The following is a 12,314-nucleotide window of genomic DNA, read 5'->3' on the forward strand; positions in this document are numbered from 1 at the left end:
TTTTTTTTTAGTATTACCTTAGGACTCATAGGATGATAAATGAGTAACCCAATCTATAACATAAAGGTCTGGCACTTACGTGGTGATCTGGGTTTCCATAAAGATAAGGATGAAGACTAGTAGTGCAGGAATGGCAGAAGCAAACATCATCCAGAGGGGAAAGGGCTGCTGGCTTCCTAAGGGATGGATGAACCAGCCCCGTTTATCTGGGGCTGTAACTGACAGCACTGAGGGCACATTCAACTTCTGTAAGGAGAATATAACATATCAACACACCAAATGTAAAAATCGGCATGAGATAATAGCACATATCTCACACAGATTTTTAGTTCTTAATAAACCCTAGCCCTATCTGTGTTACTATGCATGTACATCATTTAATCCAGGGATTAACTGTTTATCTTCATAACAGAAGTCAACTGGGAAGAAAAGCAATCTTGCATGGCTTAATTCCAAAGTTTTCCTAAGTAATCTCAATAGATAATATTTCTGCATGTATAGTTTTTAGCCTTAAATTGGTTCTGTATGTTTAATCCCAACCAGATACATTTTGCTATAACTATGAAATCTAGATGGGAATTTTAGCTTTTAACTGCACTAAAGACATGCCTGCTTCTAATCATCAAAAATATCCTAACTTTCCAGATTCACACCACAACATAGCATTCGGTGCTATTTGGAAATCCAGACAAACAAATAATTGTCCTTAGATGACTCCACATTTAACAAAACCTCCCACTGAAGCAGAAGCCAGCTGATCAATACATCATACAACATGACTGGGACACCCTTATTTTCTGCATGGCAGCCTTCTGAACTGAATGTTGATTAAAAGGCATAAATTCAGAGTTCTGCACCCACAAGATTAACTCCAAGTTGATGGAGTTAGCAGTGATGGCCAAATTGACTGCTTTGATTAAAGAAAAAAATACAATTACTTTTGTTTCTCGGAAACTTGGAAATTACTTGGAAACCACTTCTGGACTTTGTGTTTGAGGTGGGGGAAAAAAATGAAACTTTGATTTTGAGTTTTATTGATTAATGGGTTTGTTGTTATAGAAGTGACTAATATTATTATGTAAAAGTAAAAAGTTGAGGTTTGATGTTACTATCTTATTATTCTACTGCATCAAAGGGAGTTGGAAGTCAACACCTTTTCTTTCTTTTTTTCCCCTTGACCTACACTTTTTCCTTCCCCTTTTTCTGCTCTATTTTCCAACTTTTTTCTTTTGTACTTTTTATTGTATATTATAAACTAATAAAAAATTAAAAAGCAAAAAGATTAACTCCAAATGCCTAGAAAAATCAATGTATTTTAGTTCCCATGAGATGGTGAATACTTCGGACAAGCAACACCAACCTGTGTATACGTATCGGTAATAGTATAGTCTACCAGAACCATGACAAGTATGGAAATAGGGATTCCAAAATCTCCAATGATTCTCCGGGCCTATAGAACAAATATGGGAGATAACAATGAACATAAGACAAGTTAGAGATATTGCTGGGGGATCAAATCTACCTTCTGAACCCAATTTTTCCCACTTCTGAAGAAATGCCCTTTATGACATAGAAGGGTGATTCTAAGTAAAAATACATTGATAGGGCAATAATACACCTTCTGAAGGACAATGACTACATGTTTAATACTCTGTGTCTCATTATATCTACATTGTCAGTTCCACAGAACCTACCAGGCCAGATTCAAGATGATTTATTTTGAATACTCTCCAGGTTTAAAACAACTCAGGAGCATTTTCACTTTTATATATAATGGAAGTTGAATACCCAAATTTCAGTTTGGGTATTCAAATGTTCAGAGACAGTTTACAACTGAGCATTGCAGGGAGAAGAGGGAGTACCTTTTGCTTCCATAGCTATGATTTTGGCCAAGCTATCTATTAAGAAATTACACAAAGAAAGACTATTTCATTTATTACTTTTGGGAATCCTAATTTCATTGGGAATTAGAATGAAAAAGACAGATAAATCAGCTGAAAGAGTTGCAAGGGAGAAAAGCCACAATACATTTTTACTCAGAACCAGATCTTAGATTTACCTTTCCTCCCAAAAAACGGCTGTTCTTAAACTTGCGCATAAAAAAGGCAATGAAAAATGTCCCCAACATGAGAATGAGGGATAGAAGGGCTGTGTTGGGTTGCATTCGGATATCAAGAGCTGTAGAATCAGCAGGTAATATGCTAGTATTCAAATTTCTTTGAAGATTTGGTGGATAGAATCGCAGCAAAGGATGTTCTGCAAATATCTGGGAACACAGTATAAGGAAGAAAGGCATTTACTACTGTATCACTCCTTTCAGCCACAGAAATTGTAGCTGTTAAAACCTTTTATTTAGAGCCAGGATGACAGAGGGTAGTAAAAAAAAAAATCAAAATTGGTAAAGAGCCACATGCCTATCGGTTATTTTAAACTGAATCCGACAGCTAATATAAGCAGCTAGTCCCAAACTCTTTGGAGATAAGCTTACCTTGTACAGCTTGTAGAATGTTTCATAAATGAAGATGAGGGAGATGAGGAAGGCAAAAATCTCCTGGGTGAAGGGTGTAATGTAGCGCACTAAGAAGCTGCCTTCAGCAGCTACAATAATGACAATGAAGACAATGAGCCAGAAGCCAATCCACACTCGACCTGTCAAATACTCGATGTTCTGACTCTGACAAAACTGGCAAAAAAAAAAAAAAGAAGAAGAAGGGGGGGGAGCTTAGAGACATCACCTAAGTTTGCCTTCTCACCTTGCATAGTTTTTTTGCCTGTCCTCAAAAAAATCCCATAATATGATCTCCCAAGTATCTGTTGTTTCAAGAAGACAACACTAATTGAAGTTTATCAAAACACTGCATAAGATTGCAGTAGAGACAATATAAACTCTAATTTGTATATGGAGGAAGTTTCAAAGAACCCAGAGTGGGTTCCACATAGCCTACTTCCCAATATCCACTGTCTTGTTATATTAAGCCTTACTAGGCTGCTTTGAGATATAATTGCAGATTATTTACCCAACCTCACTCCCAGTTTAATACAGTATAGAATTCTATCCACATGATTGCCAAGCCTGCTGAAGTTACAGAGAGACCCTCTAGGTGCAAAATTCTTGCAGGCAAAGATAGAAAACACTCAAAGCAGCAGCAAAAACAGCCATGTTGGTCATTGATTAAGATGCTTGGCTATAAAATTGAAAAAATATAAAAATTGTTGCTGTGTATTGTTATAAAGCAACACACTACCATCTTAGCTAAGGCAATGCATTTATTTTATGTTATTAATTTGAGACCAGTGCTTTTATCCTAGGTACAATTTGCTAAAGTATGAATGTACAACAATTGACTATTGGATCTATTTGTGGAGATTAGAAAACTGTTCTTTTAAATAATATGAACGGTCACTAGTTTTAAACTGGCCAAATCTAGATGTTACTTGAGCAGCATAATGACTTCATAACAACATGGTACCGGAAAATATCAAGTCTAGTGTAGTATGATTGCTATATATTGTGAAGTAAAAACACCCACATTGGTAGCTAACTTTAATGAGATAGTAAAAATAGTTTCAGCATAGGTGAGGAACACTTCATACAAATCATTTCTCACGTCTTATTTGTTCAGTATTTTGACAAAAAGTGTAATACCCAAATATATATATATATATATATATATATATATATATATATATATATATATATATATATATATATATATATATATATATATATATATATATATATATATGTAGGTCTTTGGTTATTCGGGTCTTCTCCCACGTAAAATTGGAAGTGTCTTGGCGACGTTTCGTGCTCCTGGAAGCACAAAGCCGAGAACACCAGCCTGAAGATGACGAATGAGACTTCATCGAAACGTCGCCAAGACACTTCCAATTTTACGTGGGAGAAGACCCGAATAACCAAAGACCTACATACAAACACCAGCGAAAACCTGAGAAAACATATATATATATGTATATATATATATGTATATATATATATGTATATATATATATATATATACACACACACACACACACACACACACATACATACTGTGTATATGTGTGTGTATGTATACACACACATACACATAGAAATGCTATAGAAACACATCAGAAGCAATATGTGATACCAGAGAGTGTTAAAGTAATAAGCAAAGAATTATTTTTAGATACCTTGTAAAAAGCTTCTTCAAAGACCAGCAGGGGCCCTGAGAAACCAATGATAAGAAGTGGCTGTGCACTAAGAAGTGAAAAGAGCATGCCCAATACTGATGTGGAGATAATCAATTCTGAAACACCCATGAGACCATCTGTCTTCTCACCTGTAAAGAGAAAGCAATGTCTTTAGGATATACTCCAATGTTGCAGTTATAAATATCAATGCAGTTTCTTTTCACATCTGGGGTTTAGAGAGAAAAAAAAAACTTTTTTTCTCACTTGCCCCTGCTAATGAGTCCTTCCGTACATATCTATTCTGTTATTACACCTGGATTCTGGAATAGATTAAATAAGGCCCACAATTGCATCTGAAAACAGACACACACAGAGAGACACCTCATCTCACCCCCCCAACCCCCCGGCTAAGTTCTTATATCACACTAAATCTGATTTAATCAACAACTTGTTGAATAATATATTATTGTCTGGGTCTATACAGGTGAGACTCGAAAAATTAGAATATCGTGCAAAAGTTCATTTATTTCAGTAATGCAACTTAAAAGGTGAAACTAATATATGAGATAGTCTCATTACATGCAAAGCGAGATAGTTCAAGCCTTGATTTGTCATAATTGTGATGATTATGGCTTACAGCTCATGAAAACCCCAAATTCACAATCTCAGAAAATTAGAATATTACATGAAATCAATAAAACAAGGATTGTACATAGAACAATATCAGACCTCTGAAAAGTATAAGCATGCATATGTACTCAGTACTTGGTTTGGGCCCCTTTTGCATCAGTTACTGTCTCAATGCGGCGTGGCATGGATGCTATCAGCCTGTGGCACTGCTGAGGTGTTATGGAAGACCAGGATGCTTCAATAGCGGCCTTCAGCTCTTCTGCATTGTTCGGTCTCATGTCTCTCATCTTTCTCTTGGCAATGCCCCATAGATTCTCTATGGGGTTCAGTTCAGGCGAGTTTGCTGGCCAATCAAGCACAGTAATCCCATGGTCATTGAACCAGGTTTTGGTACTTTTGGCAGTGTGGGCAGGTGCCAAGTCCTGCTGGAAAATGAAGTCAGCATCCCCATAAAGCTCGTCTGCGGAAGGAAGCATGAAGTGCTCCAAAATCTCCTGGTAGACGGCTGCGTTGACCCTGGACTTAATGAAGCACAGTGGACCAACACCAGCAGATGACATGGCTCCCCAAATCAACACAGACTGTGGAAACTTCACACTGGACTTCAAGCATCTTGCAGTGTGTGCCTCTCCATTCTTCCTCCAGACTCTGGGTCCTTGGTTTCCAAATGAGATGCAAAAGTTGCTCTCATCAGAAAAGAGGACTTTGGACCACTGAGCAACAGACCAGTTCTTTTTTTCTTTAGCCCAGGTAAGACGCTTCTGATGTTGTTTGTTGTTCAGGAGCGGCTTGACAAGAGGAATACGACATTTGAAGCCGATGTCCAGGATCCGTCTCTGTGTGGTGGCTCTTGATGCACTGACTCCAGCCTCAGTCCACTCCTTGTGAAAGTCCCCAACACTTTTGAATGGCCTTTTCCTGACAATCCTCTCCAGGCTGCAGTCATCCCTGCTGCTTGTGCACCTTTTTCTTCCAGACTTTTCCCTTCCACATAACTTTCTATTAATGTGCTTTGATACAGCACTTTGGGAACATCCAACTTCTTTTGCAATTATCTTTTGAGGCTTTCCCTCCTTATGGAGGGTGTCAATGATGGTTTTCTGCACAACTGTCAGGTCAGCAGTCTTTCCCATGATTGTGATTCCTACTGAACCAGACTGAGAGACCATTTTAAAGGCTCAGGAATCCTTTGCAGGTGTTATGGCTTAATTAGCTGATTAGAGTGGGACACTTTGAGCCTAGAATATTGAACCTTTTCACAATATTCTAATTTTCTGAGATTGTGAATTTGGGGTTTTCATGAGCTGTAAGCCATAATCATCAAAAGTATGACAAATCAAGGCTTAAACTATCTCGCTTTGCATATAATGAGTCTATCTCATATATTAGTTTCACCTTTTAAGTTGCATTACTGAAATAAATGAACTTTTGCACGATATTCTAATTTTTCGAGTTTCACCTTTATACTGTGTTATGATTCATGGCTAACAAACCACAATGGCTAGACTCATATAAAAGTCAAACCAAATAAACAGTATTATGGCTTAATGCAATGTATGAAGCTATTCTCTGCACATAATTCTTAGGGCCAAACAACTGATGTTCAATCTGTTCCACAAAGATCTCTACTGGCTCTGAAGAGGACTGACAATAACTAGTTACTTATGAGCAATTGTGATTTTACGGTGGTCATTTGTGAATTCACACATTATAGGTTCTATACCTGTGCAATAAGCTGTTAGAATGCTTCAGAGTTAATTTTTTGGCAACCCGTGTTAATCTTTAGATAGAATTTAGATTAATCTTCCACTGAAATCCTTAGCTCTGGAATATCCTAAAAGTGCTTTTTCAAGAGGCAACTGGACTTTTTGGTTTTTCTTTGAAGACATTTTGCTTCTCATCCAAGAAGCTTCTTCAGCTCAAGCATCTTTGGGACAACCATGACCTGGATGACTGAGAATCCCAGTAGTGGGTTCCACTTACCTTCACTATCGGTTCGGAACTGTGAGTGTGTGTGTGCTTCGCTCGTGCATGGCGCTTCTGCGCATGCGCAGAACCTTCTGTGCATGCGCAGAGCATCCGTGATGACGTCCGGGTGGGTGGCCAAAGCCTCCCGCCACCGCCACTACCGGTTTGCCCAAACCGGGGCGAACCGGTAGAAACCCACCACTGGAGAATCCCCATAGATACTTAGCTCTGGAACATTTCAAAGTATAGGGGAAAATCCATATGTGTGAATTAGACAAACCCTCTTGAAAAAAATATAAATTAGAGTAGAACTTGACTGACAGATTTTGAACTGATTCATTCAGCAAAATCATATGGTGAACAAACCATGTCAATTGCCTATTTGCTTCCAAATGAACTCAATGCAGTGATACCTACCTTTAAATTCTTTAATCAGAGGTGGAAAACCTTTTTTTCTTTCAACAGCCCCATTCTTTTGGGAATAATCTGTAGGTATGTGCATGTCCATGGAGGGACTTAAGCAGGGGGAGATGGTTAAAGGCAGTATGTTAAAGGGCTACACATAACTCTGTTTTCCATTTTGTTGCCCCTTTTTTTATCTCTTCCCCATTCTCCAATCCAACAAAAATGTTTTTGCCAGAAGTCTGAATAATTTGATTACAGAAATTTTATGGTTGTTGAAATTTGTTTGTTTGTTTATAAAATTTATTGGCTGCCCATCTTACCTCAGGGTAAGTTACTTATATATATTCATTGGCCTCTAGCACCTTGATCACTATTCCAATTCTCTTTCATTTGTCTATAAGAAGAGATTGAAATTGACTTCTTTCATTTGCTGCCCTTATCCTTCCCCAGTTTGGACTCCTAGGTTGTTTGCTAATGGAAATCCCATTTTAGTAACATAAGGGGTGATAGAGTTTTTGTGGTTGCCATAGAAGATGAGACATGCAGTAGACTAGAAAGCCCTAGAGCCAGGCAGGGATGAAACAGATCAAAGCCAAGCTCATCTGAATGCAGCAAGAGCCAAATGGAGCTCAGTCACTCAGCTAGAAGCAAAATGTTAACCTCCTGCTCAACATTTTGGGCAGCATAGAAAGACAGGAACCAGCTTGAGCAGAAAATGTGTGGGGAAGTGGGAGATGAGGAAAAAGGAGGGTGGACTTGTTACCTAGCAGTCCCCCAAAGGTGATGGCAGGAGAGAGAGCAGCGAAGTAGATGAATAGCACGGCTGCGAGGCACTGGCTGTGCAGGGCATCTCTGAGGTCACTCAGATACTTGGGGTACCTGCGCTTTATGTCCCGCACCAAACCACCAAAGAAAATGCCGGTACGCTTCAGAGGGTCATCCTCCTCCTCCTCGCCCTCTTCTTCTTCTTCAGCTTTCACCTCACATAGCTCTGGAAAGGCATAAATAGAAGAGCAGGGAAATGGTCAGAGAGGCTGAAACAAAACACCTTTCCACACTAATATCTTACTGTATGTAATCAGACACGTGCTCGGGTCTAATTTTCCCTTATTTGCTTGTGTTAATTGCCACAAAGTCTGCCTTCAACATCTACTTTGTTACTGCATCAATTTTAATGGCATTACTGGCATGTCAAGCTGTATCTCACCCATTCTATTCTAGCCACAGTATGAATCAGAGGAATTAGATACAATAGGCAAAGACAGAAGAGACCTTTGGATTCCTGAAAGTTTGTTTCTTTGAGGGACTTCTTCTGGTCCCGCTCTCTTCTTTTCTTCAGGAGTACTTTCTGGAAGGTGGCAATTGATCTGAGCAAATCTTTCCCTTCTACTTCTGATGGAGGAATGACAATGCTGCAGTCTAGGAACTCATTGATGGCATTAAGCAGATCTTGGCGGTCATCTGCCATATAAGCGGCTTCATGGAAATGCTATAAACCAATGGGGAAACATGGTGAAACACAGACAGCATCTTTATACCTGGCCCTGCCCACCCTAATATTACGGGTTGGTAGTGTAGTCCCCAACTCAAGATAAATCCCTCAGTTCATTTTCAGTGAAACAGTATAGCTGGATTTAATTACCATTTTGTTCCCATTTTGCCTTTTGGGGAAAATGTGTGTTTGTGTGTGCGTATGCATGTACACACATATGCATTTCTTGAAATATTATTACAGTTCTTCTAAAGTCTTTAATGTCAGCACACAAGCAATTAAATATAATCTTGATTCCAGTAAGCGAACAATTCATGTATTGACACTAAAACTTGATTTAGTGCTGAGGTAAAACACGTGATCTCCCAGTTGTTGCTGAACTCCAGTCTACAGCAGCCCCAGTCAATTTATCAATAACATGTTAGAAATATTAGGAATTAAAGCTCTACAGTGCCTATACTGATTTCCCATCTCTGTTTTAACAGTCCTTTCTATACAGTGTAACTTAATAAGGTTCATATTCAATGGATAAGCATGATCTTGTTATGTGGTAATTTAATTTTTCTGGTTTATTTTAAAATTTTAAAATGCTGTTTTAAATCACAGAGTGGGAGAGGGAGGCAGTAATTTAAAAAAAAAACCAAATAGAAAATATATTCTCTCATAAACATAGCACGATTTGATATAAAATTAAACATTTAGAAAAAGTATAAAATGGTTCTGGTCAGTTTGGTAGCACATTTATATCAAATAAAATAGGCTACTTTAGAATGAATGAGCAAAATTTTGAGCAGGTAGAAAAACACTTTTAGAAATTTTAATACTGGCAGGAGAGAACTGAGAGAGTGATCCTGGAATTTAAGAATTACTCTCTTTTCACTACTACACTTTAATTACATTAAACAGAAGTGTGGATAAATTATTACTAAAAGATTCATTCACATGAAAAACATTGCTGAAAGCAAATAGGAGGACAGAGTTCACGAAGCTCTAAGCCAGCTTTTTTTAAAAATAAATTTCATCAAAAATTAATGCTATCAAACTCTGTCAAAAATTAAGGCCATCAAAATCTCCATCAAAAATTAACTTCAAAGGATGTAAGCTTAACTTAGAAAAGATAGGGGGGTTAATATAGAATGTATCCAGGGGTGGGCTTCAAAAATTTTAGCAAGGGGTTCTCTGCCCGTTTGCTGGGTGGGCATGGCAATGGTGGGCGTGGCCTACTCATCCTCCTGCACCATGGGGGGAGGGGCTTTTTGCCCTCTCCGGGCTTCGAAGGCTTTCTTCAAACCTCCGGGAGGGCAAAAACAGCCTCCCCAGGCTCCAGAGGCCCTCTGGAGACCGGAAACATTCCCAAACTTCCAGCAGGTCCGTTTTTTGCCCTCCCCAAGCCTCTGCATGCACCCTGCATTTACCTGCATCCAAAATGGGCCATGTGGGGGTCTCCTGGGAGGGGCAGGGTGGGCAGGGCCAGCCAGGAGTGGGATTTGGGGGTTCTCCGAACTGCACAGAATCTTAGCTAGAGGTTCTCCTGAACCCCTGCAAACCCCCAGCAGCTCACCCCTGAATGTATCATTGTTGTTGTTTTCTGAAGTCTCACATGTAGGACTTTTTTTCCCTTCCATACTCTGCAGTTTTGCCCTTGACATGTTGTTTATATCACTCCATACACCATCTCTATTTATGCTTGAGCTTGAGCCCGAACCAATAGTCAGGTCTTTACCTTGTCTGACATGAGAGTAGAGATTGAACGTCCAATCTCATGGTAATCCACATTGGACTGACTTGGCCCTAGCAAAACAAAGATGAAGCGAACAGGAATCGGAACTTCCAGAACTGATTCCAGGAATACAGCTTCATTTAAACGGACAAAAGCCATTGATGGTTGTTCGAGAAATTCAACACAACCTATGAGGAGAGGAAGAATAAAACCAGAGTTATTGGATCAGTGTAGAACTTACAAGTAACAAGATATATGTCCAGATAGGGAAGTCCAGGCAAAAAGCACTCAGATTCATATTACATTTAGTGGTGACTTACTATTTCAATTGCTGTTAATACAATGACTGTGACTAATAGAAGTAGTTCAAGTGCAGAGTTGGCAGTTACTGTCCTATTTTTTTGAAAGATATACGAAGGTTAAATTTAAAAATAATAATCTTCATCAAAGTGCAACTATATTCTGATCCAAAAACAAATGCAACAAAGCCAATTCAGAAATTTCATTGCCCCCTCCCTCCATAAATAAAGGTAACCAAGAAGGAACAGAAGCTATGTCAATCTTAGTTTTTCTCAGTTAAGAATTTTTGAATTTCCGGTTGAGGAGCTAAGATTTCAGAATGATCTCATAGTTAATAGGTTACTGGCACAAAGTCTTACTATATCAATAGAACACAAGCTGAACTGCAGCAGTTAAGCAAATACGCACACACAGAGATTGATAATGCTTGAATTCTGTCTCTAACATGATGCAGGCATGGAAATTAGTGGGACTATGTTTAGCTTCCTAGTGAGGGTCTTGTTTCTATATCTTATGCAATAAGCCAGTGGTAATGCTGCTACTACTGCCAGAAAATGATTGTGGGTTTTTTTTTTTATTTATAATACAACACAATATGACAAACACAAAACACATAGTATATGTTCCCTTTTTACAACTGTTTCATAGCAGTAATCTTCTAATATTTACATTTCCCCCCATTTCCCCTTATACTATTCATTTCCTTCTTGTCCCATTTACTTTTATTTACACTATAATTCCTAACCATCATGATATTAATTTTATACATTTTATACATTGTCCTATAAACCTTTTATATTTGTGATTTCTCCCCTTTCATTATTGTTCACTTTCTAATCTCCAGCCTGTTGTACCACTGAGAGCACATAAAAATCCCACAATTGTACCACTAACCAACAAATGGTACTATTGTGGGGTGTTTTATGTGCTCTCTTTCCCTCCTTTTGTCTAGTTACTTTGATACGAGCAGTTTGTGCTACTTATTGGCTTCTGTACTGGTAAGAGAGTTCTATTTTATTTTATTGGTTATATACTGCCTCCAATCGTGCCTAGCTCTGAACAGGTTATACACATCCCAGAATAGAATAAACCAAAATATGACAGCATAAACATAATTGGAAATACCACAGCTACACTAATTGCATGATTACAAAATACCTTCTCAAGGTATTTTGTACTGCACTTTGATTTAGGATTCCTTACCAACAAGCACTACGGTCGCCTCAGCATCATCAGGAATCTTTTCCATCAATTTGATGTACTTGCCACGATGTCCCTCAGCGCTGTGGAGGTGCATGTTTTTCTATCCCAACAAGAAATATCTGAATTAGCTTGTGATGACTTTCATATGCCGTCTGGCTAGAATAGCCCCTGACTTTGTGAAATATATAACCTACACTCTAGTTACTAAGATTCTACAAGGTACAGACTTTAATTTCTTACTTTTCTACATGTTTATTTCAGGTAAATCTAAAGACTGTTACATTATGTCCCCCTTACACATTCATGGATTTGTTAATTAATTAATTCATTAATACATCAATTCAATCTATTCTCAGGGCCATTATATTATACTAATTACTTACTTTCTTTAATTTAATGTCCTACTTTCTCCAAATACAT

General features: G+C 38.3%; 1 protein-coding gene across 3 annotated transcripts in view; it reads right to left on the reverse strand.

Annotated features, from left to right (window-relative positions):
• The window catches only part of SLC4A3 (solute carrier family 4 member 3), a 66,312-nt gene that overhangs the window by 5,145 nt on the left and 48,853 nt on the right, over positions 1-12,314 (reverse strand). For all 3 annotated transcript variants that reach the window (XM_060687844.2, XM_087881611.1, XM_060687845.2), the window contains 9 exons: positions 11,895-11,994; positions 10,395-10,579; positions 8,452-8,668; positions 7,943-8,170; positions 4,177-4,325; positions 2,489-2,683; positions 2,060-2,266; positions 1,361-1,450; positions 80-246 (listed from right to left, as the gene is read on the reverse strand). In XM_060687844.2, the coding sequence (XP_060543827.2) occupies positions 80-246; positions 1,361-1,450; positions 2,060-2,266; positions 2,489-2,683; positions 4,177-4,325; positions 7,943-8,170; positions 8,452-8,668; positions 10,395-10,579; positions 11,895-11,994 (1,538 nt within the window). The remainder of the gene's footprint in view (positions 1-79; positions 247-1,360; positions 1,451-2,059; positions 2,267-2,488; positions 2,684-4,176; positions 4,326-7,942; positions 8,171-8,451; positions 8,669-10,394; positions 10,580-11,894; positions 11,995-12,314) is intronic.

This window comes from Pantherophis guttatus, chromosome 1, assembly GCF_059756535.1.
Source record: "Pantherophis guttatus breed Tessera chromosome 1, ASM5975653v1, whole genome shotgun sequence".
NCBI classification, from domain to species: Eukaryota; Metazoa; Chordata; class Lepidosauria; order Squamata; family Colubridae; genus Pantherophis; species Pantherophis guttatus.